At 50.8% G+C, this 25224-nt stretch overlaps 8 protein-coding genes across 9 annotated transcripts; 5 read left to right on the top strand and 3 right to left on the bottom strand.

The window, feature by feature from the left end:
* Window positions 1-231: 231 nt before the first annotated feature.
* AAFC00_002211 (uncharacterized protein) lies at window positions 232-1694 on the bottom strand (the record flags this gene model as incomplete). The annotated part of the gene is made up of 8 exons (XM_069341501.1): window positions 232-301; window positions 358-541; window positions 597-1032; window positions 1086-1185; window positions 1242-1285; window positions 1342-1471; window positions 1532-1579; window positions 1639-1694. The coding sequence occupies 8 exons, from the start codon at window positions 1692-1694 to the stop codon at window positions 232-234; spliced, it is 1068 nt and encodes a 355-aa protein (XP_069201581.1).
* A 4775-nt stretch (window positions 1695-6469) lies between these two features.
* AAFC00_002212 (uncharacterized protein) lies at window positions 6470-7851 on the top strand (the record flags this gene model as incomplete). Of its 2 annotated transcripts, none has more annotated exons than XM_069341503.1 (6): window positions 6470-6602; window positions 6698-7043; window positions 7095-7223; window positions 7281-7410; window positions 7463-7701; window positions 7752-7851. In XM_069341503.1, the coding sequence occupies 6 exons, from the start codon at window positions 6470-6472 to the stop codon at window positions 7849-7851; spliced, it is 1077 nt and encodes a 358-aa protein (XP_069201582.1). The 2 variants fall into 2 exon arrangements, with proteins under 2 accessions (XP_069201582.1, XP_069201583.1); XM_069341502.1 differs by having other exon boundaries at window positions 6476-6602.
* A 1859-nt stretch (window positions 7852-9710) lies between these two features.
* On the top strand, window positions 9711-11852 carry AAFC00_002213 (uncharacterized protein; the record flags this gene model as incomplete). Its single annotated transcript, XM_069347988.1, has 2 exons — window positions 9711-9847; window positions 9902-11852. The coding sequence occupies 2 exons, from the start codon at window positions 9711-9713 to the stop codon at window positions 11850-11852; spliced, it is 2088 nt and encodes a 695-aa protein (XP_069201584.1).
* A 2191-nt stretch (window positions 11853-14043) lies between these two features.
* On the top strand, window positions 14044-14610 carry AAFC00_002214 (uncharacterized protein; the record flags this gene model as incomplete). The annotated part of the gene is made up of 2 exons (XM_069341504.1): window positions 14044-14085; window positions 14143-14610. The coding sequence occupies 2 exons, from the start codon at window positions 14044-14046 to the stop codon at window positions 14608-14610; spliced, it is 510 nt and encodes a 169-aa protein (XP_069201585.1).
* A 912-nt stretch (window positions 14611-15522) lies between these two features.
* AAFC00_002215 (uncharacterized protein) lies at window positions 15523-16314 on the bottom strand (the record flags this gene model as incomplete). The annotated part of the gene is made up of 3 exons (XM_069347989.1): window positions 15523-15556; window positions 15639-16024; window positions 16264-16314. 3 exons carry the CDS (start codon window positions 16312-16314, stop codon window positions 15523-15525), a joined length of 471 nt encoding a protein of 156 aa, XP_069201586.1.
* Window positions 16315-17438: 1124 nt separating this feature from the next.
* AAFC00_002216 (uncharacterized protein) lies at window positions 17439-18453 on the bottom strand (the record flags this gene model as incomplete). The annotated part of the gene is made up of 3 exons (XM_069341505.1): window positions 17439-17736; window positions 17793-18186; window positions 18249-18453. 3 exons carry the CDS (start codon window positions 18451-18453, stop codon window positions 17439-17441), a joined length of 897 nt encoding a protein of 298 aa, XP_069201587.1.
* Window positions 18454-18735: 282 nt separating this feature from the next.
* Window positions 18736-19578, top strand: AAFC00_002217 (uncharacterized protein; the record flags this gene model as incomplete). Its single annotated transcript, XM_069341507.1, has 2 exons — window positions 18736-18972; window positions 19027-19578. 2 exons carry the CDS (start codon window positions 18736-18738, stop codon window positions 19576-19578), a joined length of 789 nt encoding a protein of 262 aa, XP_069201588.1.
* Window positions 19579-21099: 1521 nt separating this feature from the next.
* On the top strand, window positions 21100-23986 carry AAFC00_002218 (uncharacterized protein; the record flags this gene model as incomplete). Its single annotated transcript, XM_069341508.1, has 2 exons — window positions 21100-21201; window positions 21260-23986. The coding sequence occupies 2 exons, from the start codon at window positions 21100-21102 to the stop codon at window positions 23984-23986; spliced, it is 2829 nt and encodes a 942-aa protein (XP_069201589.1).
* Window positions 23987-25224: the final 1238 nt, after the last annotated feature.

Here is a 25224-nt window from a genome sequence, read left to right on the forward strand (position 1 = left end):
ATGTAAGCTGAAGATGGGAGACGAGCAGGCTGTGTCAGCACAACAGAAGTGCAGACAGTTTCCGTTGTCATTAATCCTAAACAAAACAACGATTCGTACGTTGTCGAATACAGGTACTTCGAAAGCCCTGACAATGGTGACACTTGGTTGGTGAGCTAGACTACGCTTCACCGAACCTGCGTAGAAAATGATGAACAAGTAAATCGAATGTTAGAAGCAAGTCTGAAACGTTTAAGCTCCATTTCCAGCATTCTCATCGGCTGGAGCATCAACATTGTGGTAGTCAAGGATTTCCGAGTACCTGCGCGGTTATTAGTCAAAGGCCTTAGTGTGAATGTTAGCATCAGCCGAACGTACATCATGATTTTCCATGTGTCTACTGGAAGGTCTGCATCGTTGAAGGACCAATCAAACTTCTCCTCGGCGACCGGCTCGTCGGTAGGATCGTGGTAAGGTGCCAGGTAAGGGTCTGCGAGGGCATCTCCGGCCTTGACACGCTTTCGGGGGTCGAAGACCAGCATACGCTCGAGAAGTTCAATTGCTATTGGGCGCGCATTAGAGACAAGCAATAGTTCGAGGAGAAGATTTGTACATACCCTGCGGGTCGGCATTCTTGAACTTGTTCTTGAGCGGTTGTCGCTCACGCTTGGGCAGCGATTGCACAAACCTCAGCGTGTTCTCACTGCAAATAGTTTGGATGACCTCATCGGGAGGAGTGCCCAATAGCTCAGTGATGATGGAGAACTGGTTCACGTGGTCCTTTCCGGGGAAGAGAGGCTTGCCCTCCAGCATCTCGGCGAAAATGCATCCGGCACTCCAGATATCAACCTCCACGTCGTACTTTTGCCAGGTGAGCATGATCTCGGGTGCTCTGTAGTATCTCGTCGAAACGTAGCCGGTCATTTGAGGGTCCTGAATACGGGCCAAGCCAAAGTCACAAATTTTCAGATCGCAGTTCTCGTTGACCAGGATGTTACTAGGCTTCAAGTCACGGTGAACAACTCCTGCGGAGTGCACATACTTTAAGCCTCGCTGTGATGCTTGTAAGCAGAGGAAATATGAATGTGACATGATCATGGACGAACCAGAATTTGGTAGAGGAAGTACTGGATGAATTGTTTTTCGAGCGGCCTTGAGGTGAGAAGACGGTGGAGATCAGTGCCGAGGAGCTCGGTGACGAAGTAACTGTATGGGGTCAGCAAGATTGCAGTGACCCTGGCGACTGTTGGGTAGAGACGTACATATCCTCGAGGGGGGAGATGAAAATATCGCTAAGACTGATGACCTATAATTACAGTCAGTACCTGAGCATCAGACGGATTGATGACTGTCGAGGCGTACATTCTCATGTCGGAGATGTTTGAGAAGCTTCAACTCTCTGTAGGTTCGCTTGGAGAGGACAGGCGTGCTGAAAGGCTTCATAATCTTCTTCACAGCCACGGCCTGACCAGTAAGTTGGTCCTTTGCAGAGCTATCGGAAAGGTGTCAGCCGCTGGCGTCGGCGTGGCATAGTGTCTCCTAAAACACATACCACACAAGTCCAAAAGCACCCATGCCCACAGGTTGTAAGTCGGTGTATCTGCAGACCCGTCAAACTCCGCAAACAACCATTGCAATACCATCCACGATGAAATATACCTGCTCGTGATCTCAAAGGTCGTGCCAAAGATCTGCGCACGCACGAATTCGGCCATGGTGATGGTATTGGTTCAACGAAAGTGTCGCCGAGACTCAGGTTAAGCTGTCGATATACGCGCTTTGACGAAGACAACAAAGTGTCTGGAAGGAGATGCTGATGCGGAGAGATGACGTTGCGTCACGAGATTCCTGATGCTGCTGTTGCTGCTGTTGCAAAAATTGCTGGTATTATTGCGCGACCGAGGAGTGGATGGACAAGTGTGAGTCGAAGACGAAGAGAAGACGGCTGGTAGAGTAGTAGTCGAAGATCTCCCAGCGGACAAGGACTGCGTAGGTGGGGCAGAAATTGTAGTGGCGGGCGGACGACGTATTAGTTGTCACAATCAAGCTTCGTTGGAAACAACCTCTATCACGCAGTGAAGAGAGTCAAAGGTGCAGTCAAGCCGGCAAAACACAGCAGGTGCAGGATGGCAAACTTCTGGAAGGAAAGGACGTGATTCAGGGATGTTCGGACGAGGAAGAAAGGGAATGAACGACAGCAGTACAAGAGTACGAGTTTACTGCAATTACTAGAGTCGGGCTGAATGTGTCTTGCACCTTCACCCAAGCAACCCAGCGCTTTCCTCTTTCCCTCGTTCCCTCTTTGGCTCTCCACCAACCGCCCTGGAGATCGAGATCTGGGGCTCGAAATCGACTTGGAGAGCACCGACAGGGCAGAACGGACGTCAGCGGCTCCGTGCCCTCAGAACTTAGTTAGCAACAACCTTACTCTGCCTTTATTTTCGTTAAATTCTGGATTCTGCATTGGGTGGACCCGTGCCGGATAAGACCTGGGTGCACAGTGCTTGCTCACCGAGTTGTCCATTGTCTTGACGATACACAGATAAGCTATAGGTGCAGAATCCATGTCTCGATTGTCCGGCTCCTTGCTGTCCACCAAGCTGCTTGTTCGACTCGTGTCTCAAAAACGGAGTAAGTCTCCGTCCCGCATCACCCAAGTGGAGATCACCGTGTGTCGCATGTGAGGATCTGCATTCTAAATTCCTCACAGCACTGTATTGTTCTTCATGTGTGGCTGTGTGGCACAGTACATTGGTGGCACAACCCATTGTGTCTAATCAAGGGAGGCCGTCACTGTCATCCAAAAGGGAAACACTCGTTGCACGGTTGGCTCAGAGGCTGACATCTCGACGTGTGGCCAAGGCAAGGCAGGTCTGCAAAGCCAGCGCCCCTAATTCCTGTTCATGAATCGGAGGAAGGGCCACACTGCCCAATTTGCCCGGAGCCGAGCCCGGCTCTGGCAAAACAAGGAAATGGCCCTTCTAGTGTGCTATTAGATTATGGCAATTCGCATTAATGCACTGTGCAAGGAACATTCCACTTCCTCAAACGGGTACCATACACGCCTTACCGCTGTGCTGTTTCAAGAAATGTCGCTCTTACCCGTATCATTTCTGACACAGTGCGAGATGAGTATCTCAACCTGCGACATTCGCAACTCCCTGCCTGCGAACCTCCGCGGCGCGGCGCAAAAGGGAAAAACTCCTGACACGAATTTGGAACGGTCGATGTTGGCGCTTTGCTTCCACCAACAACAGGACAACTAAGTGTTGTGCAAGCTCTAATCTGAAGCCGCTTACGTGGCTCATTATATGTGTTGACATAACTACCAGTGATGAAGGTTCGTCTCTGCACAGTGTTATGGACCATAAACCTTTCCCTGCAAAAGACATGGATAACGAGGTTCATTATTTGTATATGACAAAATATACAGTGTAGACGGTGGATGCAAGACCAAAAGAACATGTCGAAGGTAATAGACATGGAATTGAACCACACCTGATTTGAACAGGTAACCTTCTGGACTGGAATCAGACGCGCTACCATTGCGCCAGCGGTCCCGCTAATGTAATGTGAATGCTTTAATAGATACATATCCCTCACAAAGAGTATATCTTCGTAACATACGACTTGGAATACAAATACGTCGGTCGACCTCGTCTGAAGCAATTATGTATGAATCTAAAGACTGTCTTGAGGTACAGTAGGCAACAGATGTCATACATCGAGGATCAGCCATATCCGGAGTCCACGGAAGAGGGCTGGATAGGTACTCGTCCTGCCCGGTTTACCTTGGCCGTACAAATACTGACCCGCGAAGCTTGTGCAATACTATCACAGAGTATTGATTAGGGCCGAACGTTCCAACAGCCACTAGCAAGCACGTTTCGATCAGAAGTACGATCTTGCAGGTTACAGAGGTGAGCAAACTGACCTTCCCAGCACGCTGGTTGGACTGGGTAATCATCAAGACGAAGGCAATGTAGCTCCTAAGTCCGTAGTGGAGCTACTGCAGCCCCTGCAGATTCCTTCAAATACAATGGGCGCAAATGTATGAAGGCTACCGTACAGTGATTTGACATGCCTGGTCATGTCTGCTCAGACCACAGTTAATCGAACTGCTTCTCATGGTATCGATCGAATCTGAGAGCGATTCACCTGACTCAAATCCTCTAATTAGACGCTCAATACGGCTCCTCCGGGAACACAATAATCAAGGCAAGTCACGTACTATCTGCGGCTCGCGCCATGACAATCTGACGAAGATAGTACACAGTCGATATTGTGGACTTCGAAAGGAGATCGCTTTCAGGATAGACGTTCGATAATTTGTCATAGGAGGTGTAGGTAGGGTGCATGCTCGGTCATGGGCGCATCCGCCACCGAAACTTACCATATGCAAGCTCGAAGATACGTTTGGTATTGACCAGTATTACTTGTGATCGTATCGAAGTTTCTTAGTCCTTGACGTACTGTATACCTTGTGCCTGTTTATGTTGGGTATGCACTGTATAAGGAGCACGTGCACGCGAGGCCATTGTGTAGATATATGTTGAAAGTCCACAAGTACCTTAGACAGGTTGACGAGTGCATTGCGACATGCATTCCTCGTGGAACGATGGTAGATTGATTGGTCGCGTCTAGGCAAGGCCACTGATTCATGGATCATCGACGGCAACGCAACACGAGGCATGGCACAATCCGAGAATATGCCTACTATGATGATGATTCCGAGCAGTCCTGGTTGGTATACCTCCACATCTACAGAGTGCCATTTCCAACGGTTGTATTCGAGAGGGGAAGGAAAAAGACAAGATCTAATATGCTCCAGCTTTTGCTTCGATCGAATGTAGAAGCTGGCAATCGGCGGCTTCGATGATGCTACAAGGCTGTCGCACCGCCGCAGGAGGCTGATGACGAACCAGGCAAATTGTTTCATTATACTGTCACATCATGCAAAAGCTTTGAATTTTTTACAGGATGCGGCGGTTTCTTACCACTCTCTGACGATTCTCATGGCTTAAATAACTCGTACACGCAGACAGGTAGCATGTCAGTGGAGACGGCCGCCCCTGTTTCACGGCGTGCTACAATGGTGCAATCTATCTCGCATAACGATGGCAACGCAGTCGCCTAGACTGACTACGACTTGACCATGGCGACTCGACAAAGCCCCAAAAGGGTAATGAACGTTGTGGTCCACGTGCGCTATACTTGAATCCGGAAGAAAAAGGGCGGCAATAATGGTGGCTTCATCTTGACCATTTTGTGCGGAGTAAAGAAGGTCGTGCGCAGGTGCAGAGACCAACCAGTTGTTTGGTAACAAATGGGATCTAGAGGCTCGGCCCCATGTCTGTTCTTGTCGCAGGCCCAAGGACGCGAATGTCATTGTTGGAAAGACGCTGGGGTGCACAGGTGCAATGCGAGTATACTGTCATAGTATTGAACCGTTGTGGCTGACGATTGTCGCTCTCGACCACGTCCAATTGTCTTTATGCCCCCGTTATCGCTGGGCCGCCTACCTTACCTAGGATAGATCGGGCGGCAGATCAACTACTGTGCAGGAAGGGGAGAGGTTACAGGCACACACTACAGACAGGTCGTCGCTCTGCAAGCATTGCTGCACTCTCCTTCCATCTCCCTTTTGCCTGTTATCTCGCCTTGCCTGATCTGACCTGACCCGAGTCTTCTTGGCTACGGTGCCACCTTACCTACCTTACCTACCTTACCTTGCCTTTGCCTTGGGTTTTGCCTTGCCTTGCCCTCCCTCTGCCTTGCCTCTTGCCTTGCCTTGCACCAAACTTCTCAACCGAACTACCACCCTACCTATCTGCCTGTCTACCTACCTTCCCGCCTCCACGTGCCACGCTGGATCGTGTTTCCAATTTAGCAGCACAGGATCTTCTTCACCCCGTACTATTCCGGGGACCAAGGAGAGGCGAACCCACGAACCCAAGGAGCGGGGTTCATAGGTTCGAAGGCTGAAGGCTTGCATCCCAAAGCATAGACCATTGCGCGCGCCATTGCCATTGATCGTCAAGCATCCATTTGCCAGGTGCATTCTTACAATATAGCACCGCAAATCGCTTACTTGGAGATCTTCAGCCCAGACATTGTCCTGTTACCCCCAATTCCATCGCTCGTTCACTCACCCCCCTGCTGTCGAGGGCAATCTCGTCATTCACGACCGCCAAAACCAACACAAACACTCACGACACCCTGACCTGCCCGGCCACTGCACTTGATCCAGCAGCGGCTTTAAGCGCGCAGCACCCCGGCACCGACAGCACCGAAACGAGGCGAATCGACCTCCTTGGACCGCCGTCTACCGTCACCCTTTACAACAACCACTCACATCGCCACTGCCGAACTCACGCTTGACACCATCACGGCCCGCTGCGGACCCTTGCTTCCACCCTGAGCATCAAGCCATTGACGGCGACAACGGACACATTCCGGCCGCGGCCGGGGAGAGGACCAGGAGCTGCTCATGAAGATGGGTAACTGCATGAGTTCGACGGGCGGCGAAGATGGAGACCAGAAGAAGCGGAGTCAGATGATAGATCGCACCTTGGAAGAGGACTCGAAAAAGCTACGGCGAGAATGCAAGATCTTGTTATTGGGTACGTCCCTGTCGCTTGTCTGACAACAACAGGATGCGCCGTCATCCTTGTGTCTCCCTGCCAATGCCACCACGACCCCTACTGACATCGCACAGGATCCGGCGAGAGCGGAAAGTCGACCATCGTCAAACAAATGAAGATTATCCACCAGAACGGTTACAGTGCGGACGAACTCGCCCTCTACCGACACACAGTGTACAAGAACGTCGTCGATTGCGCAAAAGCACTCATAGCGGCAATGCGCCAATTTGAAATCGCCCCGGAAGCTCCTGGAAACATGGAACACTGTGATTTCATCATGGACTACACAATGGATCCCGATCCGGATGCTCCTCTACCGCAACGAATCGCCAACGCCACCACGGCAATATGGAAGGACCCATGCATGCCCAAGGTCTTTGAGCATTCCAGCGAGTTTTATCTTATGGACTCGGCGTCATAGTAAGATCTGCGAGATCAAACTAACCACACTCCATCGCTGACACCCCCTAGCTTCTTCGACGAGGTCCAACGCATCGCTCAACCGGACTACTGTCCCACAGAAGCCGATGTTTTGAGAGCACGAACGAAAACGACCGGCATCTATGAAACGCGATTTCAGATGGGCCAGCTCAGCATACAGTGAGTCATCATATTTGAGTGGTCACCTCAATGTCTCCTTCTAAGCAAAATCTGTAGCATGTTCGATGTTGGCGGCCAGAGAAGTGAACGCAAAAAGTGGATCCATTGCTTCGAAAACGTCACCTCCATCATCTTCTGCGTCGCGCTCAGCGAGTACGACCAGGTTCTTCTCGAAGCTAGCGACCAGGTATGTCAATCCCTACGTTGTGTCTACAATGCATGCGCTTATCGTCGTCTAGAACCGTATGGTCGAGAGCTTGGTGCTGTTTGACTCGGTAGTGAACTCACGATGGTTCATGAGGACCAGTATCATCCTTTTCCTTAACAAAGTCGATCTTTTTAGGCAAAAGCTTGGCCGTTCACCTCTAGTCAATTACTTCCCTGACTACTCTGGCGGCAACGACGTCAATCGCGCGGCCAAGTATCTATTATGGCGGTTTAACCAAGTCAACCGTGCTCATCTTAATCTATATCCACAGTAAGTGAAGCCAGAGCACACGTCAGATCAGGCATACTGACATCGCTTAGTCTCACCCAAGCCACCGATACCTCGAATATCCGCCTTGTCTTTGCTGCTGTCAAGGAAACCATCCTACAGAACGCATTGAAGGACTCTGGCATCCTCTGAGAAGCCCTCGATCCAACTATTGAACAATACAAACAGCGCGTTTGTTACGACAGATGACCGCACTACCACATAACTATTTCAATGACCTTCGAGCCTATAAAGGCGAACGCACGGATTTCGTTATCATCTCATATTATTGGCATACATGCCATCATTAATCCTCATATCTCTTATTCGGATTGGACTGGGCGGGTCACGATCTGCTTTTCAGCATCGGCGTTCACGGCGAAGAGGGGAACGGGCTACTCTGGGGATAATACACCGTGGAAGCTTTTTTTTGGTTAAGGCAACACATCCAAACACACACACTCATACTTGATATCCGGAGGCGGGCCTTATTTCATTTGTTCTTTTTCTTTTTCGTTATAACATCCCACAGCGGATCTGGGGGGTCGTCCGCTTGTTTCAAGAGCTGACGCGGATGCTGACGGTAGCACCGAAAAGTGTTGATCAGGAATATCCTCGATCAAAAGGAGCAATCCAATTCTCAGGCTGCGAGTCAGCCTAGTTAGGAATAGCAATGTAATCTGCAAGGTTTTAATCCAAATTTCAGTTCTTTTCACTATCAGACTCGATCGATTATGATTAGTATATATTCTGCGAGTACTGCACGATCGATCTTGAGACAAGAGGCGCGTATAGACATGCTGTTGTGGTATGATGTTTTCTAGCCCTGCATATCAGACATACTGTATATCAGCATGAAGCAGTTTGGGGTCGCGAATAGCTGCAGCAAAGGGAAAGACAGGCAGCGGATGTCTTGCCGGCTCCCCAGGAAATTTGGAGATCACCCTTTCCACTAATTTATAGCTGGAGCGAATCGAAGCAAACTGATGACGGGCAGGCCGTGCACGGGGTACAGCACATACAAGTACTTCACACTTGTACATCAGGGCATGTACGAAGGTAAGGTAATTACTCGCGTGAAACGATCAGGTACAAGTACCTTACCTTACCTTGCTTTGAAGTTCTACAAAGATCTTGCATCCTAAGAGCACTAGAGTCCACATTCCCGACCATATATATATGTTACGTACCTGTGCACACTCGTGATGCTGAAAAAAATCCCCTTAGCGCCTTTTCCTGTTGGTTTACTGGCATCGTTGCCCACGGTGTCGTCCTTTGCCAACTCTGGCTACAGTAGCTATGTGCTCTAAGGAGCATAACTTATGCTACACGAGTGAGCAGCCCAAGAGTAGAATAAGAAGCAGTTATGTGGACCACATCTTCCTCTCATAGATCCCTATATGAGGTTCAGCGCAAGGAGCTACATAACGCGCCTCGATGTGATGTAGTGCATACCCTTTACGATAATTTGGACACTCTTGTGCAACCTTGATTGAATTTGATCGAATGCGACATTCGCAGAATCGTTCATCGTTGCAGCTGCACACAATCGTAGCAGTTAGTTCCTCGTTTTTCAGGACAGCCACTGGGTGCTACGCTACGCTTCTTTGAAGGGTATATGCTCTAGGTAGGGAAAACCTCATTCAGAGGTGAATGGGCCACGTTCGACACTCTTTCCTATTGCGTCAACGTTTATTACTGTTCTTTCCTCTTCAGCATCCATCACATCCTGACTCGGAACTTCATGCGTACTGGTCAACCTGTCTTTTCGTAGCTATTGCTTATGTTCACTTCTCGGATGCTTGAAAGTCCTGGTATCACGGACTGAGGACTGTAACATGTGGCTGGGTGCTGATCATGTGTCTGCACGAGAAATGGCGAGCAGTAATGCTACCACTGCTGCCTCTTGGCCTGCGAAGGATGTTAGTCCATCGTCAGTTCGCAAGATCAACGCCTTTGAAGAAGCTGATATTGGATCGTAGATTGCATATGTGGCTACCGTAGGAGGTGTAATGCTTGCAGCGCTGCTCGAGTGGTTCCTATGGATCGCTGCTTTCCTCTATTGCCTTGCAAAGGTATATCAGAAAGCTGAAGACTGGAGTATACGCATGCTGGCTATAGTCATAGCCGTTTTCTTTACCAGTCTACGGTGAGTGGCTTTGAAGAAAGTGTCCCGAACGAGCTTGCTAATGCCACCATACAGTGCTGTATTCCTACCAATCATGATAGTCACTCTTCCACTACCATCACAGATAGTCAAGTACTTCCCCACCGAGATGGTCGTCTTCTTGCAGTGGTTCGCCTTCTGGTCATTCGCAGGTCTGCTGATCCTCCCATGGCTGCTTTGCGTATATCAACTCACGACAAAATCTTTTGGACGGGCCAGACGCATAAAGTATGTACTGGACGAGGGCTCGGCGCCAAAAGTAGTTATAATCATGCCATGCTACAAGGAGATACCAGAAATCCTTCTTCGGACCGTTGACTCATTTGCGGACTGTGAGTATCCACCGTCATGTTTGCATGTCTTCTTGTCATTTGATGGAGATCAAGAGGACGACCTGTATCTGAACACGATAGAAAAACTTGGCGTCCCTCTGACACTGAACACTTACCCCAAGAGTATCGATGTGACCTACCGGAGTACTCGGATGACGGTATCTAGGTTCCCTCATGGAGGTAAAAGACATTGTCAAAAGAGGACGTTCAGACTGATCGATAAGGTTTATGCTGAATATCTCAAGCGTAACGATGATTTGTTTTTGCTCTTCATTGACTCCGACTGTATACTGGACAAAGCTTGTATCCAGAACTTCATGTTCGAGATGGAGCTCAAACCTGGCAGTAAGCGAAACATGCTTGCAATGACCGGCGTCATCACGTCGACTACGGAAAGGAACAGTCTCATCACGGTCCTGCAAGACATGGAGTATATCCACGGGCAGCTATTCGAGAGATCGGTCGAGTCAGGCTGTGGTTCGGTCACTTGTCTGCCTGGAGCGCTCAGCATGCTGCGGTTTTCGGCCTTCAGAAAGATGGCCAAATACTACTTTGCCGACAAAGCAGAGCAATGTGATGATCTCTTCGACTATGGAAAATGCCACCTTGGAGAAGACCGTTGGCTGACACATCTTTTCATGATCGGCGCCAAAGAGAGATATCAGATCTCAATGAACACCGGCGCTTTCTGCAAGACCGAAGCCGTAAAGACATATCAATCATTGCTCAAGCAGCGCAGACGATGGTTCTTGGGGTTTATAACGAACGAAGTCTGTATGCTCACTGATATTCGCCTATGGAAGCGATATCCTCTCTTGTGTCTGGTCCGCTTTTGCCAAAACACTATCCGAACCACGGCTCTTCTCTTCTTCATAATGGTCATCTCGCTCATCACCACCTCGCAAAAAATCAAGAGCCTACCAGTCGGGTTCATCGCAGTGTCGCTCGGGTTGAACTGGGTGCTGATGCTATATTTCGGTGCCAAACTGGGCAGATACAAAATCATGCTGTACCCACTCATGTTCGTGGTGAATCCCTTCTTCAACTGGGTCTACATGGTCTATGGGATTTTCACAGCAGGCCAACGCACCTGGGGCGGGCCACGCGCAGACGCCGGAGCAGCAAACATGACCACGACACCCCAAGCCGCCATCGAACACGCCGAGGCAACAGGCGATGATCTGAACGTGGTTCCTGAGACGTTCAAGCCCGCCATCGAAGCAGCAGCAGCAGCAGCAGCAGCAACAACCACCCGCACCAAATCACCCAAAACAAACCTCGTCCAGCCACCAAACACCGTAGCAGGAAAATTCGCCGCGGCCGAACTCATGCCAGGCGGATGGTACAGCCAGCCCGACCCACAAGTCGCATCACATGCAGAGACCCAATTGCGACACACGGATACTTTGCGCCGCAGCAGTGGCGACTCAGCCTACACCTGCGCCTCAACAGGAGGAGAATCAATCAATCTCCCGCGCAGAGTCGAGAGCATCGTCGCGCCAGATGACGCGAGCGTCTATCGGCGTGGGCAAGCGACGCAGAGGCCGGCGGGGTGGTTGAGGAACATGTATCAGCGGCAGCAGAGGAGCAGTCATGGCGCAGACATGCATGCTCAGTTCACCAATATGACATCTGATTTCGCCGTCGGACCATAAAGGGGACAACCCTCTGCGCGTTGCACACTACCCGAGAACACACCCCATAGACTGTGAGCGTACCAGTGCGAGAATGGCGATGGACAGACAGCCAAGTGCAGTTCAAAGCAACGCCACGACAGATGCGATGGTCACTATGCCAGCACGACGAGTCGCCGACCGCTCGCGAGTAGATGGCAGGGATGTAGTTGTCACGAAGAAAGGAAGCAGAACAAGAAGACGCATTTTGACCTTGACTGCTCGGGAGCTGAGGGTCGCGACGTTTGAGAACGAAATTGGGACATCCGATCGGATTGAGACAAGTGAGGGCGGAAGGCGAAGACGACAAGAGGCCGAAAGCGCAAAGTGCGGCAATGGATGCTGAGAACAGCGCTTCTTTTCCTGCGAGACAGAGACATAGACTGAGTAAGACGAGGGGGCAGTAAAAGTGGTCGAACAGTCAAGAGGTATAATGTATGCACGTGCAGCTTGGCTGGGAGGGAAAGAGTATGGTTTACTGGGCTTGATTATGAAGACTACATCCGTCTCGATGCGATGCGATTCCCCTAGCATGCGTTTCTCAAATGCCATAAACCCGCCCTTATACATCCCCTTCTGTCCCAAGCCCTCAAAGTATATCGGATCGAAGTCCCTATTGTGCCGAGTTCCATTAGCATCATGTGCAGAAAACAGCAATATCTTGTCTTGAACAGTGAAAAGGGTTTTCTCTTTCGTAAATCAGAGAGGCTCGCATGCGTAAATTTTGTAACCATTGTTTTTGTCTTAAAGACTAATCGAATTTTTTTATAGTATCATCATGTGAAGAGGAAAAAAAAGATGATAGTCGGCGATGTGGTGCCGAGGGAGAACATACCTTTTGGGAAGAGGGTTGCTTGTGCGAGCACGAGAGTGTCAAAAGCACAAATCATGTATCGTTGTGTTTTCAAGCCTCCGTGCTGGCTTTGCCATCAGTCGGCGACGATGCTGCCGACGCCAGTGGTGCGCCGTCAAGTGTCAAGATGATCTCGTCACTAGGATATCTCAGCGCCACGCCGAGGCCCTCAAGACCACACTTCTGAACAGCAGCCTGATTCCACACAAACTGCCTGATCAGGCCATCCAAAGCAGCGACATAGAGAAAAGCCATGGGGAGCTCACTCCTGGCAATGGCGTCCCTGACGCCTTTGGTAGCCGGTTTACTAGCAGCGAGCAGACCGATAGCTGCGAGGCCCTTGAATGCCGGCGGGGCAGACTGCATTGCGCCCTCGAGCTCGCGCACAAAGACTGCTTGGGGCGCAGACGCTTTGCATTGCACGATTGCAGGGAACGAACGTGACAAGGACGGCAAAGCCCATTGGCCCAGGAGATCTATCCCTAGATCCGAGGCGCCGCCGACACGTGTGAGGTCGAACCCGAGGCGCACGAGTGAGGCTGCTACGGTGTATTCGTAGTGCGTGCCGACGTATACATTGCTCGTCGGTGACAGTGCGGCTGACTGGGCGTGGGCGAGGAAGGAGGCGAGGTCGTGGTGGTTGTGAGATGCAGACACGACGCGCGAGAGCAGGGTGACGGGAGCATTGGGAGTAGTGCTTTCCGTTTTGAGTGCTTTTGGTTTCCGACCTCTTTTGGGCCTGGGTGGTAGGGCCTCGAGTGAGGAGTCTTGAGACTTCTTGCTCGTGAGAGTAGGGTCTGCTGACTCAGCTACAGATGCAACAGGGGCATTGGTCTGCGCATCTTGGTCTGTCGGGGCTGGACTCTTTCGAGTTCTATACCGCCTTGCCTGGATGGAAAAGCCAGACAACCCAAGTAAGTCAATGCTTGGATGACAGAGGAATGAGGGGGATATTGGACATATTGTCCGCTCGAGTGGTTTCAAGACATGCTGTACTCGCATGGAATAGTCGACCACCGAACAAGGGAAATTCGGCGTCTGGGATGTTTACAATCAAGCATCACACCAAGGATTTGCAGACTTTTATATGAAATGTTGATTTGCGTTTCACTCGAGCTTTTCGGCTCTTCGGCGCAAGAGACGCCGGTGCCAAGACTGATTAGCAGCTGTCTCGGGCCGCTTCTGTTTATCTATCGCCGTATCTCACTTATCTCACGCAATATGAGGTTCATGCCTAAGGTAGGTAATAATACTCATTGATTGATATTGATCTTACCTCACCCATATCATCATCTTGATCCTGCAACACCGCTCCCCAAAATGGCAGACAGACTGACCCAGCTACAAGACTGCTACGACGACGTAAGCGCCCCTCCCAAGTGAATGCCCCATCCACGAACACTAACACCCCCGACCCAGCTCCAAACACAAATGTTCGCCTGCATAGACTACATCCGAACGCGGCACCAATACGAGGCCATCGAAGGCCAACCAGACATGAACCCGCACTCCTCCACTTCAGCGAACCCCTCCGCGCTCACCAACGGCGGCACGGCGAATGGAGGCGACGCCCACCAGCAGAACCAGAACGGACAACAGCCACAAAACGACTCGGCAGACGGCCTCACGCCCGACCCGCCCGAAGTCTTCAAATCCGCGCTCACAGAGCTCGCGCGCGACCTGGTCATCAAAGAGCAGCAGATCGAGTACATCATCAGCGTGCTGCCGGGGATCGGCAACAGCGAGGCGGATCAGGATGCGAGGATCCGCGCGCTGCAGACGGAGCTCAGAGAGGCTGATGCGCTGAGGACGTTGGCGATGCAGGAACGAGAGCAGATGTTGGGACTCATTGGGGATCTGGCAGCGACGTGTAAGAGGGTTTATTGATCCATGCTCTGGTTGTGTTCGACGGCTTCGTTGCTTCTAACAGCAGCAGCGTTGGTTGCGTCTAATCACTTCTTGTCAGATCAACTGGACTCCTGCCCCTCGGTGCCGCCACCCCACAAGGACCCGAAAGCAAAAGTCACGCGCATCTCTTGCGACCTTTGCGCCAAACGCTATGTGCATCGCGACTTCAAGAGCCTGTGACCTCCGCAGAGTCATGGAGCGCTGAACCCTGCACTATCGATTGTTCACTCAGATTATCCTCTACCAGCAACACGGCAGCTTGCCGTGGGGCGAATAACACTCAAAAGGCACATCCATACTCGACCCACGAGTGCGACAAACAAGCTCTCTTCCTCGGCCACATGTCATTGGCTTATTTGCCGAACGATTCGAGAGGTCCTTGTGCCTACTCTTTGACCTCTCACTTCATATCCAACAAGCTACGCAAACACGTACACACACACACACACACATCACTTGAGTGGACAATTCCAATTGGTTCAACGGCGTAGTCGTGATTTGATATATTGTACAGGCTTGCGAGTATTAAATTTCATCATCAACAACGAAAAAGCCCAGCCAGCCCGAGAAAACACACCTATTCGCGCGCAACAAGACGGGGAGAGCTTCTAGGAAAGTCCAACAGACGGATCAGAAAGACTCGCAGAGAGCATGGTAGTGTGGTGAGAGGAGTGAGAACAGAGGTCAACAGGCCTGAAGTCATGGTAGTTGAAGGAAAGCCTGATCAGTTAATCAATCGTATCGAAATTCGTCCTTCTTCATTCTCTCTTCTTCTTTGTTGAGGAAACCAGATCTCTTGCGTCCCGTGCACGGTTCAGATGACATGGAGGTGATGGAATGGGTCGGCTCATCCTTCTTCTTCAGGCCGGTGTGATAAGGCACGATAGGCGCTTATTTCTTGGTGGGGTACTTCTTGAAGAAGTATCTGTGCGACATTTATTAGACTCATGCGCAAGAGAGGATATTCGAAAATAGCAAAACTGTCTTGCAACCGACAAAGCACTTACTGGCTTGTGTAAAAGTCGGCGACGGCAAAGAGACCGACAACACCAGCCCAAGCGCCAGCGACCTTCCAGGTGAGCTCGCCGACAGAGTACTTTCTGTAAGCACCGTAGCCGAGGAGACCACCGAGGACAGTGATGCCGATGGCGTTGGACAGAACAACAGGGTTCTCCTTGTTCTTGTCGGCCTTTGCGGCGAGCTTCTTGGCTTGCTCCTTTGCGCGCTCGGCCTCCTGCTTGAGCTTTTCTTCCTGCTCACGTGCCTCGGCCTCGAGCTCGTGCTCGCGCTGTTGCGTCTCGGTCTTGATCTCTTGGGATTCAAAGTCCGAGGGCACCGAAGAGATGTGAGGGCTGTCTACGTCGATGAGCGAGTGCACCTCGTCGTCGGTGTGCTTGATCTCTGGGGGAGCGGGGGCGCGCCTGTTTGGTCGTGTGGTTAGCTTCGTGTTGGCTGTCTACTTGCACGTCTACAAGATAGTTTCCGAATGCGCCGTGAGATTGCCATCGATTAGAACGGATGTGACAGGTCTGAAAGCTGCTGGAGAGGACCCGGGGCTTGGGGGTGTTTACTTACTTCTGCGCAAGATTGTCAGTATAGCTTCACTGTATAGATCAAAGACGAATTACTCACCTCCTCCTCGCTCTGCTCAGGACCACTTGCGGCAACGGAAGCGTAGGACATGGTGGGTACTGGTGACGAGTGGTTCTCCGTCTCGCTGTTGGGACGTTGAAGAAGAGAGGATGGGTCTGCCACGGTGAATAGAGTGTTTAGTATCAAGTAACCACAACGTTTAGCTGCGGATAAACTTGATGATGAGAAATTCCAGAAAAAGGAAAGATAAGGGTGGGGGGAAAGGGAAGCGTGGAAAGAGTCGGGATCGGGTTGTAGCTAAGGTAAGGTACTGTAAGGTAGGCAGGTGCAGTAATGGTACAGTAGCAGAAACAGCAGTAGCAGCGGTTATCAGTACAAAGGTAGCAAGCGCGGATTAACGGTTTAACTTCTTGCGCAAACGAAACTCACATGCAAATCTGAACCTGAACCCGAATCTGACGACAAGCAGGGAATGCCGCTCCAATTGCCTTCTGCTGCTGATGCTTGGCTTATGTCATTGGCTAATCATCCAATATTCAGGGCACTTTACGGATCTGATCTCATTTGTTAATTGCTACAAGTACTGGGTCCACTCTGAATTCTATGACAGGCTGGGTAGCGGACAGTAGCAATACACTGGGAGCCATGTAAAGCAAATACCGTGGGTCCTCTGTAGCAAGAAGCCTTATGTATACCTTATCCATACAAATGGGCGAATAGAGGTAACCTTGTGTGCCAACATCCAGAGCTGTGTGAATAATTCTTCCATCATCATTTCGTATCTAAAGCCTTCGCTTTGCTTCTTTGTTTCCTTTCATGGAGCTCGATCCTGTCCACACAACCTCATATTGAGGCGCTGGTCCCAAATGTACAGTACCGTCCATAAACAGCCGCTGCTCTATGACTCGCTTGCCCACTGATCGCACAAGCACCTATACTCAGCGTCATGCTCTGAGCTATTCATGATACACCAATCCATCACTTTGGGATCTGTCAAATGCCCTATCAGAGATCGGAGAAACAGACTCACATTAGAGCCAGCGCACTACATCTCTAGATATGACCATAGCATACTCTTCGCTCTATAGATACATAAAAAGGGGTGGGAGAGTGTGGTACTGCTTTTCTTTTTTGTCTCAGCCGTATAGTCCTTGTGTGTGCCCTTTATGCTGCGATAGTGTACAGAGCCCTATTTTACAATCAAGACAAACCGCCTATTTCGACTCGTGCCATGCCTTGGGAACTATCTCGTCTGTTTCCGAGATTGGCTCACCGTGCTCGGCCTTGACCTGCTTGAGGGCAGCCTGTGCCCGCTCTGTCTTTCCTTGCGCCTCGTCTGGATGGCTGGGTCCATCTGCGACCTTCTCGCCTCTAGCAACAGCAGCAGCAGGTTGTGCTGCGCCGTCGTTCTCTGCACCCTCGGGAGCCGGAGCCTCATCTTCCGGTGCTTCGTCGTCATCAATCTCCGCCCCGTAGATGTCTGGATGTTCGCGGAAGCAGTTTTGCATGTTCCTACACAGACGATGTTAGTTTATGCAAGTCGATGTGAATACTGCGCCCCAACATACTTGAATTTGTCGATGCAATCCACACCCTTGGGCTCCTCCTGTGAGTAGACAAAGCAGCTGAAGGCTTCTCTGAACTGCTCTCCGCAGGGGCCGTGGGCCATTCCTCCGAGACAGGGGCAGTCCCAGTTGATCTCGCCAGTCTCCTCGTTGAATGCACCCTGTTGACTTGCCTCATCCTCGAGCTCTCCGGGCGATCCAGACGCGGCAATGTCGGCCGGTGTTGCTTGCTCGCCAACGACACCCTCGGAACCGGAGGGCGTTGCTGCTTCTGCTTGTCGCTGGGCTGCCGCGAGCTCGGCCTTTGCACGCGCTTCCCGCTTTGCAACTACTGCATCCAAAGTGACAACATTTGTGTCCGGCTCAATGGGTGTTTCCGGGGGTGGGAGGACTCTGACTGTGAATTGTTAGGGCCCATCTTCCTTTCCAACCACCAATGGGACCTGCGATTGCGCTTACGAGCTGGTTCTTCGGCGAAAATGTTACTCGTGTTGTAGTAGTACACCAAAGCACCGGCGAGCGTCCATCTGACTGCACTGTTCTTCCAGCTGCGCGACGTCTTGTGAGGAGGAGCGGTGGTTAGAAATCGTGGAGTTTGCGCGCTCCGCGTGAGGTTCCGGGGAGTGCTCTGCACGAGGACACGACGAGCCGTAGGGCGGAACATGATGGGCGACAGTAGACGGGACAAAGGGAATGCAGAATGATTAGACAGTAGGGCCCATCCGGCGAGAAGGCAAGATACAGAATTATGGTAGAAGTAGAAACACTTCATCATCGAGATGCTCCGGCCAAGCTTGACTCCGAGATGCGGCTTTCGCCGATCAGGAACCCTTCAGCCACACGACTGCGAGCCACGCTTCAAGCCCAATGGTCGACTCGCACATTTCGCGACACATATATTTTGCTGTGTGACGTTGCTCAAATACTGTGCAGGTGCAGGTACACTATGCTACGGGACCAGCAGTGTTACGAGGTTTCGCCAACTAGATATCTTGAGACCTCGCCTGATCGTGAGAGTGACGATGATTGTAAGACTGCCCTCATCATTTTGAACCAGCCTATTGCAGACATAGAGGTCTTGGGCCGGCTCTGGAAGCACGCGGGATATCGTCTTTGCGCAGACGGAGGTGCGAATCAGCTGTATGAATTGTTCAATGACAAGCCGGACCTGCGGAGCAGCTTTGTAAGATGAAACTAAGACTCGTTACCCTGAAGGACCGGACGTTGATTAGCATAGCTGCCCAGCATCATTCATGGCGACCTTGATTCTTTACGGAACGATGTCGAACAATACTACCGCGACCAAGGTGTAGAGGTCACGAAAGATCCCGATCAGTATAGTACGGACTTCGGTAAGGGCATTAAGCAAATTCTACGCGATCAGCCGTCGGTTCGCCACTTCCTTGTCTTGGGCACCATTGCTGGCCGCCTCGATCAGGGTATTGGTCTTCTAGGCGAAATGTATCGTGAACAACACTCCAAACACCATCCGGGCATACGACTCTGGCTTTTCTCCGAGTCCAGTATCTCATTCATATTAGATGCTGGCAAGACCGTCATCCATAGTCCCTTAGCTCAAGGCCTCATCACGCGAAACATTGGCATCTTGCCTGTGTATGGGCCAGCTCATATCACCACCCAAGGACTGGAATGGGATGTTCAGGACTGGCCTACTCATATGGGCGGCCAAATCAGTACAAGCAACCATATCGTTGAAGACCAAATAACCATCGAAACCGACACCGAGGTTCTCTTCACAGTCGAACGCAACTGCGAAACATCGGGATGAAGGCACTTTCCAACATCTGGACTAGCCTAGTGTACTCCATCGATGATTATGAGGCACCTCGATCAAGCGACAAAGCTTCCGGCTGTCATCTTGATATGTTCGTGATATCGAGACGTCGCTCCGCGATTCTCAGGGATAGTACCATGCGAGTAGGCTCATTGCTTGCATGTGGGATTCGGCAAAGTGTCGCGTGCTGGTACTCGCGGTTAGGCACTTTTGCCATGTTCTCACATTTCGAGTCGCGCACTTTTGACAATACACGTTAGAAATGGGACAAAAGCTACAGGGGGTTCCAAGCGATCCCCCGCCTGCTCTGCAAGGACATGGTTATGAGAGTGTGTCAATCGTCCTGAACCGCCCGATAATCTTCGATGTGTACCTTGATCAGTTCTGCGGCCCTTCCTTAACGTCATGCACAACTGAGTGGTCTCAGCAGGATCTAGATTTTACCGTCCACGTAACCTCGGTTGTCAGGGATAAAGCGGTTACGTCTACAAGTGACACCCCTTGGAGTAGTATTAGAGCAGACAGTAATCTCGGTCGGGGTGTCAGCCGCACGTACTTTACTTTCACTCGCACATGTATCTGAATCTGCTCTGTCCGTACTTGTGGGCTTATCAAGACGACGACTGATGTGGAAAGTGACAGTATGAAACTACCTGAATCTCACTGGTGCTGCACCGCACACATTCAGATGCCCGTCTATCGTAGTATCATCTCGTGTTGATCTTGGGACGAAAATGTCAGGATCGTCAAGAGAGCTCGCTTATTGGCTCTGGAGCAGCCCAATTATTGCCAATCAGGCCAATAATGCTTGTCAACAATCAATCGCGATGCTTGGTGGGCGTAGTGGGGTCATGCCAGACAGCATGGGCCAAGTGTAGGTGCTTTTACCCCGAAATCTATCTTTTGCTTTACAGTAGCACTTTTTGTCCGCCAATTCCCCTACCGTAAGGCGAGCCTCATCAGCTTTCGTTGTGCGTTACCTTACACAGACAGTGCGATTTGCCTATTCCATAGATATCTAGGAGATACTAAGGTCCCACGATTGACGCTGAAGACCTGTGTCGACATCGGTCTCGAGGCTTTCTCACTTCCCTTCTTCTTCGCTTGCACCAACCAAAAGCATTTTCTTACCCGCTCAAGATTGAGGTTGCAATCAAATTCTAGGGGCTAGCGTCATCGTCCAGCTTTTGCGATCGATTTTCCTGCTTAACCAAGCGGCACAACCTCAGGCAAGCCTGTCCGCTTTACTCCAGCCAAATTTGCAAGTCATTATTCGGATTCGCGACAGCACTACTGTCTCTGTCTTCGATATCATACATAGTGGCACTTCTTGGCCAAAAGACGTGTTCCAGTGCAATTCGGCACCACGTCCCTCCGTTGTCCCACAGAAAAGAGGGCTGCCAACACCACCGGGTGCTTTCTACTTGGTCTCTATCGCACTCTTCACCTGCCTAAGCTGGTGCTCTTCCACATCAACAAACAATCCGGAGTCCCTTTACGGTCTCGCCTCCAACAATGGATTGGACTCCGCAACCCGAACCTCTAAGTCAATTGGCACATTATCTTAGAGACTCTCTGAGTGCATACGACAAATCAGCTCAAAAAAATGCTGAACTAGTAGGGATATTCTTGCGACATATCTTTCTGCACCCCGAATATTAACACAATCACACAGGCATTAAAGCAGGCGAAATCCTTTCCAGACATCAACAACTATTTGGCTTACCTATGTACACATTCAACACCCCCACCAGGTCTGGATGCGACGGGCTACCATGCTGCCAGAAGCGCAGCGGCTGTCATGCTTAAGAACAACGTCAAGACGACCTACAAGACTCTTTCCGAAGACAGCAAGGCCTATCTGCGCTCTACAATCATCTTGGGCCTGCAAGACCAAAATGCACAAATTCGCAGTTTTGCTGGAAACGTCATCACAGAGATGGTGCGTCAAGGAGGTATCCTGGGATGGCCACAAGTCCTGTCCGAACTGCTCGCACTTTTAGACGGAGCAAGTGGCAATGTTTCTCCCGAGGCACAAGATGGCGCAATGGGAGCCCTACTCAAGATCTGCGAGGACAACAAAGCCTCGTTAAACAAAGTCTACGAAGGACAGAGGCCTCTCGACTTTCTCGTTCCGAAACTGCTCGACCTCACCGTACACGGAAACCCAAAGGTTCGGTCAAAGGCGCTGGGTACCCTCTGCACCTTCATCGATGACCCCTTGCCGCAAGCTATGGAGAGCAACGCCGAGAAGATGCTCCTTCAACTTTTCCAACTCGCCAACGACCAGAATGAAGACGTTCGACGCTTCGTATGCCGCTGTTTCACGAAACTTGCACAAAACCTACCGTCGCTGATTGCACCCCACCTCGGACCTATCGTCGACTACGTTCTCATGCAGCAAAAGAGCGATCCGAATTCCGAGCTAGCACTCGATGCGGCAGAGTTTTTCTTCGAGAACTGCGAGGTGGAAGAGTATCAGGATGGTTTCCTGCATCTTCTCGACAAAATTGTGCCCGTCCTTCTGGAGAGTATGATTTACAGTGAAGACGACCAATCTAGACTGGAGGCTGAAGCCGAGGACGATGCCGAAAAGGATGACAGAGAGCAAGATCTTAAGCCCCAATTCGCTACCGCAAAGAATGCTGGCGCTGCCGGTACTTCCGCCATCAAAATCGAAGAGTCCAACGGATCAAAGCAGGATGGAAACGGCTATGGCTACGATGATGATGATCTGAGTGAGGGTGAGGTTGACGACGATGACGATTACGGCGAGGACCCCGAAGACATGTGGAACTTGCGTAGATGTTCTGCAGCTTCGCTCGATACGTTTGCGACCAGATTCCACGAGCGCGTCTTCGAAGTCACTCTGCCTTACCTGAAGGAGAACCTCAACCATGCAGACTGGCCAAACCGGGAGGCTGCCGTGCTTGCACTGGGCGCCATCTCGGTCGGCTGCATGGACGTTGTACAGCCGAACCTGCCAGACCTGGTCCCATTCCTGATCACGCTACTCAACGACCCTCAGCCTGTCGTCCGCCAGATCACATGTTGGTGCCTGGGACGATATTCATCTTGGGCATCACATCTAGACGGATCCGGCAAGCAGCAGTTCTTCGAGCCCATGATGGATGGTATCCTGCAACGAATGCTTGATAACAACAAGCGTGTCCAGGAAGCGGCCGCTTCCGCATTTGCGAACCTGGAAGAGCAAGCCACGAGTGCCCTGACGCCTTATAGTCAGGTCATTGCCCAGCAGTTCGTCAAGTGCTTCGAAAGATACAAGGACAAGAACATGTTCATCCTCTACGACTGCGTACAGACACTAGCCGAACACGTTGGCCCTGAAATGGCACGACCAGAGCTTGTTGATCTCATCATGCCCGCACTCATCACTCGCTGGCAGAAAGTAGCAGATCAGTCCAGGGAGATGTTCCCATTGCTAGAATGTTTGGCATACGTAGCGACAGCACTTGCCCACGCATTTGCTCCTTTCGCGAAGCCGTTCTTTGACCGTTGCATCAAAATAATACAGGAGAACCTCGAGGCTGGTAACGAGGCTGCAAGCAATCCGTACCAAGATCAGCCCGATAAAGACTTCCTGGTGACAAGTCTGGATCTCCTAAGCTCAATCATACAGGCCTTGGATGAGCCAAGAAGCAGCGAGTTGGTTTCAACTTCTCAGCCAAACTTTTTCGAGATGCTAGCATACTGCATGCGAGACTCAAATAACGACGTGAGACAGTCAGCCTATGCCCTCCTCGGTGACTGCAGTATCTACGTCTTCCCCCGTCTGCAGCCATACCTTCCATCCATCATGGAGATTCTCATTCAGCAGCTTGACTTGGAGCAAGCAAAGGAAGATCCCGACACGGCTTTCCGCGTGATCAACAACGCATGTTGGTCAACCGGCGAGATCGCAATGCGCGAGCGAGGCGGAATGGATCCTTATGTTGAAAGACTTTTGCAGAGCCTCGGTAGCATTTTGTTCAACAGTGCGATTCCAGAGTCACTAAATGAAAATGCTGCGATAGCGCTTGGACGATTGGGTCTTGGGAATGAGCAGAAACTTGCGCCTCATTTGGCTACTTTTGCGCCAACCTTCCTTTCGATCATTCGAAGAGTTGCCTGGACCGATGAGAAGTGCCACGCTTTCAGGGGCTTTGTTCAAGTCGTACTCCAGAACCCGCAAGGCCTCGAGCAGTGCCTCCTGCCCTTCCTTTCAGAGATCGCCATGGTGCCACAGATACTTGTTAGCCAAGGCTTTCAGGACACTGAATTACTCAGTGGGTTCCAACAGGCTTTGGTACAGTATCAGGGTATGATTCCCGACTTTGATGCATTCATCAGTCACCTCCCGCCTGAGCAAGCGCAAGCTCTCAAGCGCAACTACCAATCATAAAGGTAGTCGGTCCAATGGGTTTATTTCCGAGGGCTCTTGATGACCTTATCGCGTTTGGTCACCGTTGACATTACCACTCAATGAGCAACAAATGTCTCGTAACGACATGACATAGATGAAGCGTATCGTAAAGCGCAGTATATAGTATTGCTCCTTTAAATCTTTTTGAAACTTCTTGCATTCAGCGTAGTTAGCGTAGCATCTGCTCGGATTAGCCGGCAGCATCTGTGGATCATACAGCGTATCACCGGAATGGTATCGGCATACTACAGATCAGAATTTTTCTTCAATAGCCCACGTGGGGAAAATAGATCCCGTCTCGAAACATGCGCTTCATGAAGCGAAGCATGAAACTCCTTATGCTCGAGTTTGCCGCATAAGAACCGCACACCGCATCCAGTATGTGGTCATGATGCCTTGTTGTTGTTGATGATAAATAAATAAATACTCGAAGGACATTGACAGCGCGCGCTAAGCTGCAGTCGACTCAAGCAACGTCCACCGCCTGTTCACTGTAAAGTGCGATGCCCCCTTAGTTTGGGACGTGGCTATTTCATATTGCAATTGTGCACTGGATTGTGGCGATGTCTGCTTTGCGTCTTGAGCAGAGCGGGCGTCCTGAGGGCAGTGCAGGAAAGCACACTGGCGCTGCTCTCCCTTTTGACATGGCCTTTTCAACATATTCAATGGCGAGGGCTACAAATGTAGAGATATTTCATGTATACAAATTCCCAGTGTACCTTACCTGCAGCAAACAATTCATATGATTCAGTCGGAAGATAATCCGATGCACGTTCAGTGATCACTACATCCACTACTGGTAGACAGCTGCAAATGGTGCCCACTAATTAGGTACCGATCGGGAGAAAACGCAAGTCGTCGAGCGCTTGGCCTGACAGACGCCTAGATTCAGTTTGGCTTGAAAACGATTGACGCTTGTGGTGGCACTTGTGGTGGCACTTGTAGGGCGCCAAGCCGGCCCCGGTCTCCAATGGCCGAGCACTTTCTCTCCCACAGTTGCCGTAATCGCCGCAAACTACAAGTACAATGTACCGCAGGAAAGTACCTTGCTGTACCTTGGCTCCAGGCTGTCTCCGTACAGGGCAAGTACGGAGTGCTGTAAGGTAAAGGACCGTAGAGTTCCAGTGCGCACCTGCCTTCCCTGTGCACATCTTCCCCACCTGCAAGTGCAAGTACCGCCTCAGGATATAGAAGTGGAAGTCACCCGTACACTGACT

This window comes from Neodothiora populina, assembly GCF_041146345.1.
Source record: "Neodothiora populina strain CPC 39397 chromosome Unknown canker_contig_14, whole genome shotgun sequence".
Classification (NCBI taxonomy): Eukaryota; Fungi; Ascomycota; class Dothideomycetes; order Dothideales; family Dothioraceae; genus Neodothiora; species Neodothiora populina.